This window comes from Varroa jacobsoni, unplaced genomic scaffold (genome assembly GCF_002532875.2).
Source record: "Varroa jacobsoni isolate VJ856 unplaced genomic scaffold, vjacob_1.0 scaffold_113, whole genome shotgun sequence".
Lineage (NCBI taxonomy): Eukaryota > Metazoa > Arthropoda > Arachnida > Mesostigmata > Varroidae > Varroa > Varroa jacobsoni.
Window position 1 is genome coordinate 1 of NW_019213015.1, and position 21,307 is coordinate 21,307.

At 39.4% G+C, this 21,307-nt stretch overlaps 1 protein-coding gene and 1 long non-coding RNA gene across 2 annotated transcripts; one reads left to right on the forward strand and one right to left on the reverse strand.

Annotated features, from left to right (window-relative positions):
* Nucleotides 1-869: 869 nt before the first annotated feature.
* LOC111266328 (transcription factor Jun) lies at nucleotides 870-3,959 on the reverse strand. The gene has a single exon (XM_022843740.2). It carries the CDS (start codon nucleotides 2,984-2,986, stop codon nucleotides 2,189-2,191), a length of 798 nt encoding a protein of 265 aa, XP_022699475.1. The 5' UTR covers nucleotides 2,987-3,959; the 3' UTR covers nucleotides 870-2,188.
* A 3,586-nt stretch (nucleotides 3,960-7,545) lies between these two features.
* LOC111266323 (uncharacterized) lies at nucleotides 7,546-19,526 on the forward strand. The gene is made up of 2 exons (XR_002684031.2): nucleotides 7,546-8,190; nucleotides 19,396-19,526. It is a non-coding gene; the product is annotated as an uncharacterized LOC111266323 (long non-coding RNA).
* Nucleotides 19,527-21,307: the final 1,781 nt, after the last annotated feature.

Here is a 21,307-nt window from a genome sequence, read left to right on the forward strand (position 1 = left end):
ATACTCTTTCAATGTACGTCAATGCGCAAGTCGTAAATCATACATGCATGTATATATCTATATATAATGTATAGGCGCACTGACGGGCAACATGAATATATGTACATACGTGCCTTACATTCATCAGCCCTTTTCATCACTTTGCTTTTCTTTCCTACATGTCATATTATTGTAGCTTTAATAGACTTCTCTAAATCAATAACTTTATTATCCTCTCACGCATTTATGTGCAGTGTACAAATATATCCACTATATTAAATCGTAAAGTCACCGACTTTTTTGTGTCATTCTTCATTCAACGTTCTCATTTTTAGCGCGTTCGCTTGCGTTCTCCTAGCTTCTATGTATATTTCCATCTCATAAACGTAACAAAGGCACACACCGGTTTACCCGGCTGTTGTTAGAACAATAGAACAACGCCCTCAGCTGATCGCGACATCGCCAGCAGTACGCCGCAGAACTTACCATGAGTTGTCTACAGACTTGTATATATATACATGTAGCGTAAAGGCAGACGGCCAAATGGAGAAAAGTACCATAAAGTGTGGAGCTATGATCAGTCTGCTCCTTCTAATTGCATGTATATATATGCAGTTAGCTTCATGTTGTGTAATACGTTTCTCCGTTTGCCCACCTACTTTAATCTTAAAATGCGCATCTATCTACTCATTCGAGCACTGCATAGTAACACCCACACTTTTAAATTTTGGCTTTTGCTTTGGTGGCCTTTCTCGTTTTCCAGGAATTATCATCCAAAAGTGAACACTGATAAATTTTATTAGTTAATTATTTTCCAGTAGAAACACTCGATGATTTCACGTAAGCACGATTTTCCAAAATTATGTCAACCTTTACTGAAAGTTGCGCTGCTACATCACGGCGATTTTTTATATGCAATTGTTGTTTGTTGCTGTTTTTGTCGGTGGAAAGAAATTTCAGAGTTGGTGGATAACATCTTGATCGTTATGTGGTAATTTTCGTTTTCGTTTTCCGTTTCTACTTCTTGATTCGATCTGTCTGTGCCAGTTGGCACTTTTCTCTCTCCGTACCTTCTTCATTCGCGTCTGGTTTCTGGGTAGGCACTGCCCCAAGGGATGAGATCATCAGGGTTGCTTGCTTGTCTGACTGTTCGTTGCTTCTTACACGCGCCTTCACGTCATCAATTTATATTGGCATCATTTTAGCCTTTAGCTTGTCGTAAATATTTTCGCCATAGTTCTGTCCTTTTTTTCTTTCGGAAATGGCGTTAACGCTTGCAAGGCCGCGTGAATACTACTGTCATCCATTTGTAATTTCTCCCGCCGACGAGTAGTAATAATAAAAACATGAATACATGATCGTAGTTAGTAACATTACTTCACTATGCAGTAGGCCATATCATAACTATTTTCTTTTTTGGAAGACGACCCGCACATCGTTCGTTTGTTAAAGCAGTACATCGTACTGTAGCTGACTGTGACAGCTGCGCGTACATTTTGTTTTTTGTCAGCGGAGTTTACGTCGATTCAACGTGGCTCATCACAACAACAGCTGCTGCTGCTGCCAACAGCCGAGAGATCCGCTAATTGTTGTTGTTATTGCTAATGCTTCGGGGCAAAGCTGGCAGACCACCAACATGTATTAACGAATTCACACATGTAAAGACCAGTACGCGTTGCTCGGCTGACTGCGTTCTTCTATTCCCGTGTTATGGCCGGCAGTTGCTATTGCTGTTGACCAGTGCGATCCCTTTCCACTACCATCATCATCAATCGTAGTTCTAGACGTACATATATTATAGAATGCCCAAGTCTTGTTATCAGCTGACTCCTCATATGGTTCAATATATGCTTGCTTCTAGTGCCTCTAATCGGTTGCCTTTGTCTTTCAGTTATTTTTTTTCCATTGTATATGATCACACCCATGACGACTGTTAACACTTCATATATTAGGTATGTACAACTTCTCAAATGACGGTCATTCTTTATGCTCTTCCTAACACAGCTAACTTGACTCTGGCGTTCGCTTTTAACTCGCATCTGAAAGATACCAGTTCTACCACCATTGGAAACGACTTAAAGCAATCGTCTATATCTGTATTTGATGCGTGCTTTAGTAGCAGACGATAGCGAAAGCTTTTAGTGTATATAAGTTATGTATAAATAAGTAAAAACTTTTCCTTTAAGCGCTTGCCATAATGAACGTTTGTTCAAAGTTTAATGTGACATCCACTTTGCTGATGCATGATTGCCTCTTGCCGGAGCGTACTTATCTCATGACGCAACATGTTTATCATTTTCTCATATTCGAGATTTTCGTCATTTAGCTTCCTCACTTGAGCTTCCAGCTGTGAAATCCGTTCCAGCTTTTTTTTGCGGCATTTCGAGGCGGCGATTCGATTACGAAGTCGTTTTCGGTCAAGTTTAAGCTTTTCCTGGTCACGCATGTCGATTGGGTCGACCCCATTTGGAACTGTTTGTTCATCTTTGACTGTTGCCATTGGCATTGACATCGACATCGAATCTGATGTGTCGGAACTATGGGTTTCGGCAGACGACTGTGTTGATGACTGCGATGAGGCCACGGTTACCAACTGGACATTGAGTGATTCCAAGTTGGCTGTGGTAAGTGTAGTCAATGTTGTTGTAGCACATGACGACATGGGAGGCGGTTCACACGATACGGGGTTAAGACTGCCCCGTCGTTTACACTGCTCTAAAGCGTCCTCGAAACCTTTTACAAATTGCTTCTGCTGAACCGTTGGGTCCTTTGAGGGAAAGATGTAGGCTGATACCGGTGTAGGCTGCGCAGATGAATTCACCTGAAGACTGCCCTTAATAAATTTTTCAACATCAGGCGAGGCTAGAGCAAGACGGTGCAAATCAGGCGATGATATCACAGGCGCTGCCAGTTGGTTTTTAAGTCGTTTGGCACGGGTGTTACTTCCAGATTCAAGATCGAGAGTCATCGGCCGTTTCGAGCGGATTTCTTGACAGTCACTCATCATGTTTAATTGATAGGTAGTCGTATGAAATCAACAACTGTACTCCAATGAAAATTCACAATGTACAACTATTACTCACAATATAACAAATTATTTGTTACAATACCGCAATAGTACACACACTGGAACCGCTCTATGTGGGGGGGGTCTGTTGTTGCTCCGCGAAAGCTGGCGCAGCGGACAGTATAAAGTTGGATATTCGAATCGCTGCACTCCTTCGTCTCGTTCGGTCACTGTCGCTTTTCAGTACGTATGACTCACCACCGGCTGCCAACTATCCTTTTAAACCCTGTAAGCGTTAGCGCTGACGTCGTGGAAATGACATCACAAAGCAGCGTGCTGATTGGCTGCGGCTGTGACGTCAGACTCCAGCGCCCAATCACAGGCCGAACTGCTTGCTGGGAAAGCTGAGGGTGAGGGTAGACCGGGAGGGGTATGATTCGTAGAAGTAGTTGGGAAGTTCCAGGAGACAGAAACGTTATGGCGGGTAATGGCAAAGCAAAAGTCTGACTGCGGCAGCGCAATAGCGTTAGCAATGGCCAACCCAACGACAAAGACGATGGTCTGCTGCCTGTTGGCGGTCTGTCGGTCAATCGTTTGCCTGCTTGGCTGGTTGACTGACTGGCATGTTGTTCGCCCCGATGGGCAAGAGAGGGCAGCGCTATTACAGATGCTACTGCTGTAGGCAGAGGTGTGTACGTCGTGTGAGTGCGCATAGTGTTGTAGTCCAACCAATTTGCCGGTATCTGCCTAATTCATGAAAGTGACTCAGGAAAGCAACGATGAATCATACTCCCCGGAAAACACTCAACCCGTGGCAGAGGCGGCACAGCGTAACAGGCGGCAACGGTCCCGATTCCACGGAGCCGTTGGTCAACCAGTCTCTTCAGAACTGGAGTATACGACTGGCGGCAGATGCCTTCTATTCTTTATTATCCCATGCGAGGCCGAGCAGCCTTGTGTTTGCTAGTCACTCTTTGAGTCTCATTGAGTCCCACTGAGTCAACGGCACGAACAGTGTTACCGCGTTGCTTTGCTACCCGGTCTATATAGTCGACGAGTTCGTTTGCTCACGTAAAGCGCATGCGCGACCCAAGGCGCTTGACGCCTCGCGTCGCCACCCAACTCCCACCAACAACTCGTATTCCTTCCATTCACTATGAGCAGCAGCGCACAGCCTCGCTTGTCGCACACTCCTCCCTATTGATGCTTTTCGAATCAGAGCGGGTAGCAGCAGCAGCATCTTTGGTACACTGTATGGCTACTTTCAAGCTAGCTAGCAACGGCTAGCGCTGGTTTTTGTTCGCTTCTGTCGCCCAGTGAGAACGCTACCGCTGCACGGCGGCTTCTCCCTCCTTTGCTTCGCACGCTTATTTGCTTGCATGGCATTTCTCAGCTACGCACGTAGAGTTATCTGCAAATGCTATTATTCAATCATCGCGTTCTGAGGTTTAAGGATGAACGGCGAACGGCCTAGCATCCCTGTAGCGCACAAGCAGTGCTAAGCGGCGAGATAACAACTGCGGTAGCGGGCTGGCTAACCTGCCAATACTCAGGCACTGCTATTATCTTAACCGACATACATGTGCAAACGTCTATGAAGTAAAAGAAACGCAAGCTATTACCGTTGATTACTCTCTAATATTGGTCTAGTAATGCACTCACTGCACTATGTAATGCGGTGCAACACTCACTGGGGGCCCAGCGAGACGAATCAAGCCTCTAAAAATAACAACGTTTGTATTTATTGGTCAGGGCCATTTTCGCTATGCTAGTCATTTGTTTGCATGTAAAAACAGAATACAGCCAGCGAATTTACTCGGCACACCACACACTGTTTTACTCTAGCAGCCGGTGTTTTTTTTCTTTCTTGCTTAGAGACAATTTTCCATTAAGCACTGTTGCTTCTTGTTTCAAATAGTACATACTATGTACTGTTTGATATACTGCAAATATGAACCTGAGCGATAAGTGTGAACTTTGATTAGCCCTGTTAATTCGGCTAATACCATCGCTGCTTTGCAGATAAATAAAATTACGCGCTACTTTTTAAATAAGAAAGAACCGTGGCACTAATACGGAAAAAAGTTTACAGCTAATAATTTATCTAGCGTACTGATTTGCTAGAGAAAATGAATATCGATCCAGCATACTATCGAAAACAAGGACATACAAGTCGTTCAAGCTAGGCAAACAAAAATTGCCGCATGTTGGTCGACTTTCGATGCCTTCGAAAGAAAAGAAACATCACTGTTTTGTGACGAACATTTTTATTTAAGCTTAATGGATATCGCTTAAAATTAAGACATATCACAGACACTTGATCGTATTATTTAGTTTATTCAAAATAAGACGTATATAAGACGATCGTTGCAGAACGCGTACTAAGTAATTTCAACTATCTCCCTTTCGAGTGAAAACCTACCGAAAATTCTATGACTGTCATCAGTCAGTCAAGACGTTTAGTTCCAAGAGCAAGACGCCTCTTTATATGACAGCACACTGAATCTAATTCGAGAATAGTAATGCTGACAACTATCTCCCAGCGTGTTCGTATGAAGCTTTTCGACGGCTGGATTCTCTGTTGGAAGCAAAAATGTCCTGCCTTTCTAATGTAAAGCCTGTTTCGGAGCAGATGAAACCTGTTTGGTTAATAACAAAACCAATATTTTTCTAACCTAAGTAATTCCTTGAGAGGAACGTTTTTTTCAAATCAAGGTATACATGGGACAAATACCTTGAAACATAGCGACCTTATTTGAACTAATGATTTTTTTAGCTACCGTTAATTAATTAAACATTCTAATGTCTCGAGTGTAGTTGTTATTAAAAATGTACTGCTTTTTAATTTTATAATTTACGGGTCAAACTAGTTGGCAATACGGTACCAAAACATGCAAGGAGGCAGACGCTGTCCGAAAACTATGGAAAATCATCAGTTATATTCTCGCATAATACAGTGCAAATATAAACATTCGAAACACGAATAGCACATAACGAGGAAGACACGTTTACAACAATAATGACTGGTGACATCGAGGGCCGTTTGGGTCTGTGAAGGGGGCTATCTTCAGGATAGTACCTAGGGCTCGTTGTCGCTACATCTACGATAGTAGGACTTGGAGCTCGGTTCATGGAGACCTTTGTTATACGCGATGTAGTCGTAGCGGTAAATTACGAATCTAACAATATGATAATTTGCATTATACGACTTATTCAAGCTCGTATCAAGAGCTGGAAAACATTCCTGGGTATTTTCTTCCTAGCCTTCATCAAGTCATCATTCGCCTCAATTTGCGAGCGTAGCAGTTTTTTATGACATGGAGTCTAAGGGTGCACTCAAGGAGCTGGGTTTCATCCCATCATTTACCATTAAGTTTTCGAAGCACGATGTTTCCCGGTCAGTTGAATGGTTAGTGTAGTTGCGATTTTGGCCTGAAAAAGCGCAAGGTCGTGTGCAGGAACGGGATTTCTAGCTTCAAGATTAATATTAATTTGTTCTTCTATAATGTACGCTAGTGATTCCCCAGTGGATCTCGGTAAAGATCCACATATCTTTATCACGTTAGAAATTGTTGCAGTATCTAAAGGAATGTAATTTAGAGTGCACCTGCATTTAGACTAGTTAGCATGTTGGTATATTATAGAATATACGACTTAGTTAAGCGAATGTAAAAACGAATATGCTTCATAATTTAGCTTAAAAAGTTTAGCTAAAAAGCAGAAGACTTGGGCCGTCAACAGACAATCTCCGTTATATATTAAAAATTAAAACAAATAAAGGATTCTAAATGACGAATCCTACTCCTAATTAACTGGGCAGCTATAAACAATATTTTAAACAAATGAAAGATCTGAATTTAAATAAGCAGAATTTTTTGTTTTTCTCCGTTTCATTAGCAGCGTTTTCTACAAAATGTTTAGATTCAGATGAGTGCATCAAAATCTACCGGTTAGTACCTCTAGTTACTGTGATACACTAATAAGTGCCGATGTTCTCAGTACTTATGGCTGTAAATTTTTGTAGAACGGTATACCGGTAGCTACGGATAGACTTGAATAGCTTGAACACTAAGGGGGAAAGAACGTATTTTTTTATATGTCCTACTTTTTTGAAACGATTTGGCGTAAAAGAAAAAAGGATAACTTGCCAACAGCCTCAGATTAAGCACGGCTAATTGACAGTTACCACTTCTTCTGCCATTTTGTAGTACCTATCAATAAAGTTCCGGGCTAGCAGTTTTCGGATGAAGCTGACGGGATGATTCATGTCTACTTATTTAACCGTGGTTAAGACTGGGAGGATTGGGCAGGCTACAATTTTAGCTTATAACACAATTTTTGCGGGACAAAAATCTTGTCACCGAGCTTATCGTTGTTAATAATTTTTCTAATTGGGCTAAATTCGCTTTCTTGAACATTGTCTCGATTCATAACGATTTCAAGGAATATTTGAAGACGAAGATTCGGAACTCAATATGTCTAAGAAACCGCCGCTGCATTCTTCTAAAAGTATGAGATCACCAACGGAAAGAAGGGAACGATATCTGGCATGCATATGTAATGACCATGATAACATGTAGACTGGTATAGCCACCGTGGAGAACAGATAACAAAGGCATAAAGTGTCCAGTTGCATAGCATCGAGTATCTTAATCCTATAAATTGTACTTCGCCTCGAAAGTTTTGCGAGGTATAAAATCTCACATTCGAGATCTTTCGCCATCGTATACTCAGTCAGGGCAAAGACATAGAGTCCATATTTCGCTTACTTAGGGTATTTGGATTTCCATGTCGCTATCTTATTTGTGTTACTCGTAGCTTTTGCCGCTAAACGCACAATATACGTACAGTAAAACGCCGCAAGGCGCGCAATTGAGAAAACTTGTTGTCGCTGACTAACGCAGCCTAATGAAAATGCGTACTTTATTAAGAACGTACTGTAAGAGTATGGCTAAATCTCACACGAACGGCACAAAGCTATACCTTCCGAGATTCCGGATAAAAGCAATGAACAACTATAAGCTGATTCTTCTTCATATGAACAGTGAAATATACCAAATCGTAGGCTTGAATCGTAGGCCTTGGGTGTTGCACGATGATTAAATTCGATGCTGTGGCATCGTTTGGACATTTATACGCTCACCGGAGTGAAATGACCGAGCCTGGATGATGCGACAAATATCGTAACACGTACCATTGCTTTCGTAAGTATTGCCTAAATAATTGTAATTAGAATAAATCATTTTTTCGACGCGTTTATGTACATATATACACATGCATACCCAAGCGAATGAAAAATGCTTAATGATCAATGACCTCATCGGTTGTACTTTATTGGAAGATGTTATTGTTTGCAACGCAAGTATGTCGTCCGAGCAAGCGATCCGAAACAGTTTCTTGGCTACCGTTATCGCACGATCTTGCTGGTTGAGTTTCTGGTATCTTGTGTCGGGCAGAACACCGTTTTTTCTGGTATGGCAATAATTTATGTTTGCAACAACGATGACTAGAAAATCATTATAAACTGAATTTTGTTAATTTCAAAAATGACTTTATCGGCTTATCAATCCGTGCTGACACGTAAACAATGTGAATACCAGCAGTAGAACTTGCTTTGATGAGCTACACTAACGCAATACAACTATTTGCTGGTAGGTCGATTCTTGAGTAGCTCTCCGGATATTGGTTTGTTTAGTGAGCATTCGATTGCTGTGGCTCTTCTTTAGCCAACTGGCTGCTTCGTTTCTTCTTCCTTGTTATGTCAGTCAGCTCATGTTCCCAGCCACACGTCCTCCTGCGCTCATATCCGGCATCATGCCGCCCACAAATTCCCTCTTTTCCCTTTTTGACATCATCGAGTAGGTATGCGCCTCGTTTTTTAGCGAAGTCATATATCAAGCGTTCATTCATGCTACTGACAGCGCATACAGTCGGAGGCACAACAATAGACGAACATCGAATAAGCAAAAGACCAATTGAAATGAAAAAACGAAGAAAAACATCGAAGATGTTCAATCGAAAGATCGAACGTGCAAAATGGGATCGGTCAAGGATCACTGGTAGCGTTCCGGTAACAATTACAAATAACGTGACGGATTTCTAGGCGTTTACATCTATTTGAATACTAAGTACTCATTAGCTACTGGTGATCATAACATTATAGAAATGATCCTGGGCGAACCAGCTGTAACGACAGAAAACATACATTGTACTAGAATACATGAAGTTACATCGTACTTTCGTGTAAAAGTGGCCGTCCATAAACATGCAGCAGAAACGCTTTAAATGATAGGATATAAACAGGCATTTATGAAGTACCTTAACTCATTTTTCATAGCTTTTCCTCATCGACCCTTACCTTAGAGCACCAATGGCGTGGCGGCTTAAACAGCCAAGCTTGTAATCGAAAGAGTGTAGCGTTGCTACTTTGGGTTCTGCCAGCAGCATATTAATATTTGTATGAATAAACAAAAGTTACGCCTGCAAGTTTCTGCTTGTTGTTAGTTAGATATGGTAAACGGCACGAATAGAAAATAAGAAGTGACATTAGTAGCATTTGATAAATAGTTGACATAGTTTGAGCTTACGCATCCCTAAATGTGTTGTCACACACTGGTAACTGCAAGGCAGGCAGCATACCGGCCTGCTGGTGAGATCTTAACGTTAAGCCGCAACGATAAGTCGAGCAGATGATAACAAAAAAAGTTTATAAGATTCCAAAGATATGTTAATAGCTGCAAAATTTCTAGCAAGGTTACTTCATAGGCCTTTTGGGGGCACCCAGAATAGATTCAGCAAGAGCCTGCTTAATAAAAAAAAAAAGTGACATTAAAAAGTTGTCTATATAAAAAAAAAGTAGCTTGAGAGTCACCTCGAAATCACACTACTAGTATTCGACACGGAAGGAAAAAAGTAAAAGTAAAGTAAACCTAAAAGTAGGCGCGTCGAAAGCATATAACTAGAAACAATTGGTTTCGGGTTATAATAAATTTAACGATCTTTGCTATTTGGTTTGCATGATTTAAGTTCGATGCTGAAATCGACTTGTTTGAAGAAGGTCAGTTTGGTCCTAAAAATGTAAAATAACTTTTCCATTAATTCAAATGTTAAGTGGTAAAGTAAGCATTCTTAAACGACCCTGGGCAGTTTCTTGGACAACAATGAGAGTTTTTGAGATATTGCAATTTAGAGGTTGCCTTGTTTTTCTATATGCGAAGCACGACACTGGCATATGCAGGCGACCTATACAGAATATCTATGTGCAGGTATGATCAATAGAAACAATACTAATCTCATATTTTGATGACTTTTATTTGTAATACATGCTTCGAAGTCCAAAGCATGCCCCGGTCGCAAGAGCTTGATATAGTAGTGTCCTAGCTCCTAAAAAGGCATAAACTCGAACAGGATTTTAAAATGAAATTTCGATGTTTCACGAGTCTTCTTATTTAAGTATGGATGATGCTGTAACCCTGTGACTACTACATGTCAAAAACAAACGACGATGCAAAATCAGGTTCTATCTGATATATGATGTTATTCATGTAAGTGGAACACTCTCAAACCATCTGTATCGGTTCGAAAAGAAGATCGCACCTTGGAAAATCTTTCTCTATGTGGTTATATAATTTTGAATAGTGCTGTTCATAGGAAACAAGCCTTGCATGACGTTCGTACCTGTTCGCATTTGACGTACGAATGCTCGTCAAACTGATGTAGCCTTAATCACGAGGGAGCTTTATGCTTTTCTGAAACACCTATCTGTTGTCTTTTGAAGTCATACGCTTAGGGGCTATTTAACAAAGACCATTAGGCCAGGACCTAGGGTGAGCTCAGATTGAGTTGATTAGATATGGGTGTAATGTTGTAGCATATAGGATGATACGGCCCCACATATAGGACCTAAGCTTTAAATGTATTTGGAGATATGCTATACAACGCGTGTAAATAAAAAAAAAAGTTGCTTTTTTTTTTCATTTTCGAACCGAAATATATCAAATACACATTTCTTTGATGTTTCTTCAGTAACGTTTTTGGTGGTGCTGACTGGCCTTTAGGTGGTTTTAAATAATCTTAAAATACAGTTACGATCTAGTTTACGATGTAGAACAGACAGTAATACTTTAAGGCTATTTTCTAACCATTTGGAGAATTCAAAATTATAGGGTTTTTGTTTTTTTCTTTTAAATAATCGCATAGTGCGCCCAAATTTGATCTGAGGATAAAATTGTACGACGAATTTCTCGTCTGGCCTCTGTCTTTGCCTATAGTTCAATAAAATCAGTTGGTGCGGGCATTGTGAAATTCAGAGCGCATGAGGCGGCGATGTTATACAATAATTGATAGGTATCTTCGATGACGAAGCATTTGTCCGGATCTAGGGACTAAAGCCATCGTAAACAACAGCAAAGCAACTTGGCAGCGCCATTGTGCGTATGCTTTGCTATTTACCGAAATCTATGGCTTTTTATTTAATCGTGTTTACGATGATATTATATTTAGCTTTAACCACAGATTATATATTGTAGCCGTTACGGTTACTTTAACTACCAGCTCTCACTAGGTGATAAGTGTCGCCGACGATTCGAGGTTTAATTTGGACGATTTTTTCGATGAGTCATAACCTGTACCGAAATCACAATCAGGTGCTTTAAAATAATAATGCTTAGATAGATGGACGATTGAATGCTACTTTGATATAAAGAAATAAGACAACTTTAGTAACAATTTGCTTAGTTTCGAAGAGTCTGCGTCAACTTCCTAGCATACTGTGCTCCGTCAGTTTACTATATCAGAAGGCATACCGATTTTTACATGGCTTAAGGCCTGGCATAGTTTGAACAAAGTACATCCCTCTATGATTATGCAAAAGGCCACAGAAGGGGATTCATGTTCATTTAACGTTAGCCATCCAAAAGTCATCGCCTTTGCTAAGCTGTAAATGTATGGCAACTATTATGCCCGCACTTAAAGGTAATACAACAATAGTCGCGACTGCCGGGTGGATAAAGCGGAGGAAAGGGTATTTTCAAGGTGAGGAAACAAGGTGCAGCCACTAGAAATGAGATAGACTAGCCCTACCTAACGCCTCGCCTGCATTCTATCTAACTAGGAAAAGACCGATCATACTGAAAAGAATTATATACTTTTCATTATTATTGTTGTGGGATATTGACATATTGCAGAGTTTATTTTGGCAGATTTGTTTCTTCCATGTCGCGAAGTATTACATTTGCATGATAGGATATTTGTATATTAGCCATTCACGCTTTCCACACCTACTTCTAATGACTGCATCGTGTACCACCCGGAATTATGGGGCTATTAATTATTCCAGCAGTGTTTTTCAAATCTACCTTCTGTGTTCCTGTATCTTTCAAATAACTGCATACGGCTAGGCTCTTAATTAGGACAACTCAAAAACGTAAGTTTTAGTTTCCAGCCATATTTACCTGATTCTTTCCTTCCTCCGTTGGCCGGTTTTCCCAGTAGTATTCTAGAAAAACTGACCAGAACTTTTCTAGTTGATTTCGATTAGAGTTTTATCAAATTGTTTGTTAGTTTCTTATACTACTCCGACGAGTATTTGACTTTGGCGCTGGCCATGTGTGCTAAATCTGCTTTTTCACTCCGAACCGTTAACCATCTCCAGCACCCAGACAAACCAGGTTTAGATTTCGGCGGAGCGCACACAGAGAGTTCCTCACTTTCAACTGCTAAATAAACGGAATAAACAAATATCTCTAATTTTTCGCGAAATTGTGTAAAATCTTACAGACAGAGAATGAAACAAGGGGAAAAAGCTTAATTTTTACTTGAAACGCACGAGTGAATGGTTTAAGGACACGACCTGAGGCCATGTCGTGTTTCTCGGCACAGCTAACGAATAACAATAATGAATAAATGCTTAAAGGGATCTGAACAATTATCTTGACTACTAAACTTGTTTCAAGGACAAATGCAGGATGGAGATCTCGAAATACAACGTTTTTCGCCACAACACCACAAGCCGCTACTAGCTGCACTGTTATCACTTCCATGTTCGGTTAACACGCCTTTATCTTTATTTCTTACGCCCGATCCATGGCTAGTTTTAATAGAGTAAGATTCACCTCTAAGTATGACGGCATCCCATGCACTCGCTTGTTTTGAGAACTGAGTGATTGAAACCGTCTCATTACCTCGGCTGTGTACGCGTTAACCTGACGGTGTCAGGTGTACAAGGTGATGTCTTTTATAGCTTTGCTGTAGTTTATTTTAAAATTAAATGCATTTTAAAGGCTAAGTGAGGAAAAAAGAAAGTCGACGGCCCGTATCAAGCTAAGAGCGAAATATAGGCTGGCTAAATTTTTAGAGGCTAGACAGAGGCGAAATCTTATTTTCGTGCTTAATCTATTATATTGACGTCAAGCCTCCAACGCTTTGAGACCACTCCAACGCCTTAGTATGGGCGCAAATTAACTCAGAACAAACCATATGTAATGAAAATGAGTCCAAGGCAGATTATCCTGACGGGGCATCCAGAAGGATCGGACGCTTTATTTTGTGACTGGCTTTATCGGAAGCTCGTTATACATCCTATTTTCGACTACATGAATACTTTAAAACCAAAAAGCACGGACTGCTTTACTCAGGTTTCGCTCACCTTTTTCACGATAAGTTTCCATTGTATATACGTTAATAAGACTTGATGTAGAACAACTTACGCGCGTCAAACTCCTTGTTGGATACACACGTATATAAAATCATTTTGGCTGCTACCAAGCGCAGACCGATTCCACCTTGCCCTAGCGCATATGAATGTTGCTGGCGGTGAAAGCTTTTATAACAAGTCGATGTGAAGGCGTCATTCTCCAGGGAACACACTTGACAATACGAAGTAAGAAAATGCGTACTTCACAGCTAGCCCCAGTTGATTCAAGCGTTTTCTTCCACTGAAAAACCAGGTGATGTCAATGACACCGCTATTTACAGCGTTGAAAGGTTTAAGTTTTGTATTTTCGCGCGTCCTTTCATCACCGTACCTGGCTAGGCAGCCCGTAAACATATTAAAAAAAGAAAGAGTATAATTATCGAGTAATCGCTAAATAACAGCCTTATAAGAAAAACTAAATAAATAAATAAAAAAAATAGTTCGATGAAATTTTCTTTAAGTCTACTAATTTATTTATGTTTGGTATTTCTCCCCAAAAAAGCTTAAATCAATTTTTCTCTCTTTTGGGCGACATAATTTATTCAAACCTTGTTGAGTCGATTCACCAAGTCATAAGCGTAGCACTCATTCTCTGAATGCGCATGCTATCATTTATAAAAAAGATCGTTCACGTACCTTTTTGTTGCTAAAACTTTTATTAGCTCTGGTTCTTATCTCGCTATTATTGAACTGCTACAAGCGAATTGGGCGGTCTTTAAAATTAAATAAACTTTGAGTAAATGATAACTTTTAATATGTGTTAGAGGTACTCTTCTTTTTTACACTCTTGCCCCAGCGCTGTGACAATTCTTAAACAGTCTACCATTGGGGTTACCATCTATAATTTCTCAACCTATGGCTTCTTAAAGTAAGTCGATAATAGTATATGCTTGCTTACCAGTTGCCCTTTTTAAAGCATGGAAAGCCCAGGATCCTACTTACTTAGATCAGAAGAATAAGCAACTTGAAACTAGCCAATTAAGGAAGTAATGAGAGCATGAGGTAAGTAACCAGGCTGCGTGATTTTGATTGCTGTGTCAACGGTTCATGAGTTCCCTGAGGAACTCGAAATAGCAGGCTGCATTTATTGCTCAATTTTCGGCGCGTTTCTTTTAATAGCAGATGTCCCTCATGTCCATTGCAAGTACCACCATCACCTTACGTCTGAACTTACTCGACACTTCCACCGAACCCAGTTTCTCTCCAGCAGATCCCATTCTCTTGCCTAGTGGCTCTTCACCTAGCGGTTGACACTGAACCACACCTCGTCTATGGAAACCGTATGCTTCCGTTAGGTTTTCGTAATCAAAATTCCGTAAATTACCTAAACCATACGTAATCTCAACTCACCTGATGAAATTTCATGGAAAACCCATTTTTATCCATTTTATTTGTAACCCATTTTATTTGGCCTATAATTTTGTAACACGTTACACGTGAAATGCCAGTCTCGGCTGGCAGAGTCTGTAGAATCGAAGCTCTCCTTTCAAAAACGGTCTCCGAATGCCGCAATGCGTTATTGTCCTTCGGATCCCGACACATGCTCGGGTTACTTGTTCGCTGGTCTTCAACACACCAATCTCTGTTTTTGAAATTTTTGCATCATTCACGTACTGTGCTTTCACGTCAGGCCTTCTTGCTTAATGTTTTCACCAATCTTCGGTGAATTCCAGTATTGTTGTCGCTTTAGAAGCACAGAAACCTTGTTACTGAATGTTGATCTTCGAGACAAAGACGTTTTTCCTTCTGAATTAATTTCTCCTAAAAAAACTCGGCCTGTCTCCACCCACAAGCTTCTAGAACACTGGGGTATTTAAATTTAGTCCCGTAGTAGCATTTAGTTCAAAAGTAACTCAAGTTAGTCGAATCTTTTTGTAATAACCTAACATTGAAAGAAAAGCTTTTCGACCATATATAAATGTTTTCCCAGTCCCTACAAGCATGACTTTATCTATAAATTTTAAAACAAAACAGGCTTCTAACCATAACTAACCCTAACTAAACTGTATCAAATAAACATTTGTATGCTATTTTTCTTGTAAAAGTATTCAATACGTTTTTAGAAGGTTTTGGTTACGTCTGGAATCCTATATGGTTCTGATAGATATACGTGAAAGAGTTTCATGTATTGGTCAGGACTTTTTATAAGAAAAAGTCACGTAGAGCGCATGTTTAGTGTAGATTTTAAATATTCTGGCGAGGTAGACATACCTATGATGTCTTTAATTACGTTCTGAGACTTAAGATTTACGCCACCCACGTTATATCCTGCTTTTGCAAATCTATGCCCGAACTTTGAAACGACTTGCCTTTTATAGATAAATGTACAGATATACTCATAAAAGTTTAGATAACTTTGCTAAATAACAAAATTTTCTTATAAACTATTTACAAGATCTGTATATTGCTACATCATCCTTGTATATTTTTACCGACGATGACGGCGTTAGTGCATAAAAGAGTTTAATGCAATATATATGTATATATATCTCAAAAAGCCCAGTATAATATCTTGAGGACATCCAGGCAATACATTAGCACTCCGAGGATATTGACCATCTACACGAATAAGTTCTATTGCTAAGGAAGTATCCTCGTCTGTAGGCGAATTGGATGTCCGATATCAGTCCCTGCGCATTGGAATTCTCGTATATAGTTTGTTCTATGATGCTTTCTAGGACTTCGCAGGCCATAGAGGTTAACGATAACGGCCGCCAATTGTAAAAGTTTGCCTTTGAACCCTTTCTATGAACAGATCATACGGTTGCTGTTCTAAATACTTATAGCACATCTTTTTTATCGAACGACCTTCGAAACGTTTATGAGAGTGAACTACACACTGACCCAAACGTGTTCATTACGACAGACGGCAGCCCGTTTGTAATTCTGCTCGTTTTCAATCTTCAGGTATGACCAATGTTTCGTGGACGGTGCTACCAGTTGATTATATATATCGCTTTAGTTCGCCCAACTCTTGGAAAATTAAGCCTAATGTATTTGATCTAAAATTGATTTCATTTTAGTGAGGTTTTCTTTTTCGTAAACTTGGCGATCAGGCGATCAAAGTCTTTTTTGATGAAATGAAAAAAAACCTGAGTAACTTCTCCGTAAACAGAGTCGTTAATTAGATTAAAGTTTACAATCTGGTATTTTTTTAATAGAGGTATCTGCTAAAGCGTTCACGTAAGATCGGGATACTCGGAGCTATTTCCTTTTATTTAATGAGATTAATTAATGTAGGACTCATTCACATCTTGGCAGGCAAGTACTTTTATGATGCGCAGCAAAGTAATACGCGTTAACAGCAATTGTATTCATTGCTCCTTTGGAAGTTTAAAATTGTTTGGAAACATTACATCGGGTTCCTTGTAGGGAGGAAGGGAAAGGGTTGCTTTCGTTTTCTGTTCTTTTTCCACGTTTTTATTTTCGGATGTTCCTCTTCAGGTCCCCTTCTTCTCGTTTTTTTGATTTTTACTTCCTTAATAATGGTCTCGACAAAAAACCTTCATTTACTCTACCTCTCCATAGATCCAAACATATTATCCGTAACGCTTTTAAGCGTGGTCTAAATTGTACCAAATTGAAAAAACTTCGCGTATTCACTACGTAAAAACCCATCTTTTCTGAATAGTTCGAAGTTATCTCTATTGCTTAATTCACTGGAGCTTACTCTATTTTCAGAAAACCATGAATGACTCCATAATAGATGCTATGTTTATTTTCTTCTCCTTGAAAGACAGGTGAAAAGTACCGATTACCCCATCTGTCATAATAGAAAGAACATTTAAACAATCATAGTATCCATTATCTGAGCACGATAGTGCAGCATGTTCTGAAAATTACTAATCTATCTAGCTGAAACTCGCAGCATTAGTATTCCCACACCTAGCTACAAGATGTTCTTACTATATTCTAAAAATATATGCAACTCATCACTTAAACTCTTTTGCAAGGAAACGCATGGAATCAATGTTATCTTGGTCTAAAGATAAAAAAAAGTAAAACTGCAAAGTTGTTTTTTATCTGTAGAGTAAGTACCTGATGCTTAATTTATGTTGCGATTTTCGAGCATATTTAAAATGAATACATCCGGTAAAGAAGGACCTGGTAAAGTTGCCATGCATACTACTGTCTAAGAGATTCCAACGTCAAGACTTGCCAGATTCGACCAAACCATATAGCTTGATACCGCTAATTGTTCCAGATAGAAAGAAACATATATCGTAGAGTGTAAAAGATATTAATAAGGGTACCGACACTTCTCTTAACATTTTGCTTCTAACAGCTCTAATGAGATAACTCTCAATTATGTAATCATGAGAACTTCTTTTTTGTCGTCGGTTTTATATATGTTAATTTTAATATATCAAATTTTAGAATGCATATACTGCTTTATGCTGATGAAAAAGCATAGGCACCGAGTCTCCACTCGGTGTAAAAGTCGGTATGGAACTATAGGTAAAATATGTGGTTTTAAATGGTTAAATCGACGCCTCTAAAAGAGTACCTTAGAAACAATACGTAACATATCTGTGAGTCGTAAAATGGAACGCGTCTACAAAGGAGATGAAAAAAGTGAGACACATATTGTCCCGAGATTTCTTGAAATTTAGCACGTTATTTCCCACAAAATGTTTTCTATTGTAGGCATGTTTCAGAAATTGTTCTCAACCTGAACACGTTCTGTCTTGATTTCTTAGACGAATTTACGATCTGTTTCATTTTCTGTCTAGTGTATTGACACTTACTTTTGAAAAAATAGCTGGTGACTGCCAGGGCTCAGGAACAAGCAATTTAAAAAGGACATAATATATTTTTTTAACATTTTGTGCTCTCTCTCCGGTGTTTAAAAATATTAGCTTTGCGTGATTCGTTTCATATAAAACCGATGTTGTAGGAGCTTATCGGAGCAATCTAAATACCAAATTGTAGTCACTCTTTAGCCTTACGTACTCACCTGCTTTTGTAACTGAAAGGTGAAAAACCTTAATGGCGAAAACACACCTGAACTGTAGAGTTATTTCCACGCAACATTAATAGAGCATTGACCTCATTCGGGGGTGACTCATTCGTACAAAACTTTGAAGATAATAAAATAAATCTAAGGTGGCCCAGTAAGAGCTATATGCTGCTAACCTGTTAGTAACGGGTCGGTTCTTCTCATTCAAAAAGCAACCTCATTTCTGTTTTTGAATTTAGCGGCGGACAATGGGAATGGATTTTCCTAGGATTATCTAATTCTTACGGAGCTAATTTTAAACAGGGCGAGAATGCTGAAAAAACATTGACGCAGTATTTGCGGGGTGATGTTTCTACCCAGCGGAAGTGTGACATTATATACAGTACTTATAGGGCATTCTCTTATGACGAGGTGTTTATTTTTTATAATTCTAATTGATGGAAACTAAAAAATTAAAATGTGTGATACAATTGTAAATAACCGGTTGGACTGTCGCGATGGTGTATGTGCTCTACGTTTTTCAAAGAAGGTTTTTTTATTTATGGGATTTTCTATTTGATTCTTTGTTAAAAATATAAATAATTACAATTCAATTTGATTTGCTTAAATCGCACGATAATTTTTACCGTTGTGGTCAGTTTAAGCCTAGCGATGCTAACGGTAAGAAAACGGACCCTATTTGTTTCTTCACTGCGTACGCAAGTCGTAGGTATTTTATTTGCAAACTTTTTCTGAAACTGACTTATTATATTTCAGCAAAACATCGTACGGCGGTTATATTTAATATTCAGCTCTATAAAAGCCGACCCCGGATTCTCGTCATATCTAAAAAACTCATTAATACAAGCGTTATTTTAAGTTTCAAATAAAAGGCGCGAAAGTCGGAATGTGGAAGGTGTATTCAAAAAAACGCCTATTGAGTCAATATGTCGCATGTTATTAAATTACGTTTTCGTTTAAAGAGGTCGTTTGTACAAGTGTGAAAACGTATAGATTAAGCGAAAGCATTAACGGCAAGCGGGACCCAAAGGCCTTACGAATAAACACATTTCGGAGTTGGTCTCTCTAGGTTTAAATCTATTTTTAGACTTGCTACTTGAAATATGAAACTTTTTTATTGTGAATAGGTTTTCAAATCAGGAAATTTACGTGTCGCAAGTACAAAATTTCCGTTTTGAAAACCTGTTGGAACAACAAATCCTTGAAAACCCTTGTGAGACAGGCGACGTAGTTTAGGTAACCAATACGCATCTTTTTTAGGAAAACAATTACGCATGTTTATATTCTTATTGAAAATAAACATGCCGACCACCACTAATGTAAATCTTAGCTTTGCTAGATGATAACATAGGATTTATGAAAACAGGAAAAGCTAGTGAAACTAGCCATAGGGTTGGTTTCAGTAGCTTTTCAAAAACAACAGATAACCTCAGAAAGACCCCTTTTGGCAGCCATCAAATCATATCAAATTTTGGTTAAGGAAACTTGTTGAAATAAGACAAGAGCTGAGAGTCAGCTCAAAAAAGCACAGAACGATCTAGCCAAAACGAAATTACTCATGAAGATACGTTAAGTGCTATTGATTAAAAAAAGCCAACGCAACCAAACATTTCGCCGCGTAACTGGCCAACAGGAACAGTCGTTTATGAAAAAAAAATTCAGTTTATATTTTAAAGTTCAAATAGACTCGATAGATATAAGACATAACAATGGTTGTGGCCGCCCATGCCGTTGGTCTGTTATATATAAAGTACGGGCACTTATTACATTTAAACAATTAACAATGTAGTAGCAGCAGGAGTATGTATTTCGAAGCACGTTTGCGCCTCTTTAGCTGAAGTAATTTTGATAAGTTCAGGGAGTCAGCAGCGATTCGACTCTCTCAAGTAATTTCACCGTAAAAGTTCACCGGCATTGCTGTTTGTTAAATGTCGGTTTAATGCGCCTGGACTTTGATGGTCAGCATTTCTATACAGCAGATGCATCTTGATCGATGAATACTGGTATAACTAAGGCAGTTAATGCATGCTTCAAGTCCTCCTTTAGCATTACGCCCGTTACTATTTTCCATAACTAATCCACCCACGATTGTATACCTTGTGCTTCCTATATCGCACCCTAGCAGTAATCAAGCTTAGTATCTGGTTTAACATGCAATGTTCTGAATGTCCTATCTGTTCTAAAGATAGCGCTCGTATTTTTCCTGCTACCAGAAATACGGGACCTTCACGATAGAGTTCGACGAACTTTTTGTAGCCCAAACAAACCTTCCGGCCAGTCAGGGCACCAGTGGTATTCGCGCACCTATATGTCCTGACCTACAAGAATTTACAGCTTCCGCTCACGATTACTCTAACGCCGTGCAAACGGTTGTGTGTGTAAGCTACTCACTAAAGAAGACGCGACTCGGCTCTGGAGCCTGGACCTTCGGCGGAAGATTAATTAAAAAAGGGAGACCATATCCGGTGCAAGGATGCTCGTGTAAGCCTTCTGTGAAGTTTCGATTCAGACATCGGCATACTTCAGCAGAATGCCATTTTATCTGAATGCACCAAGGCGTGCTAGGATGCGTTCATTTCTTATATCACCAAAACTCTCCTGTTCAAACATCCAAAAATGTCATATGATGATTTCTACGCTGTAATCGATTATCTTTGCATGCGCTGGC

Excerpts from the sequence above, each read along its gene's own strand:
- LOC111266328 (XM_022843740.2), bottom strand. The coding sequence starts at position 2,986 with ATGATGAGTGACTGTCAAGAAATCCGCTCGAAACGGCCGATGACTCTC.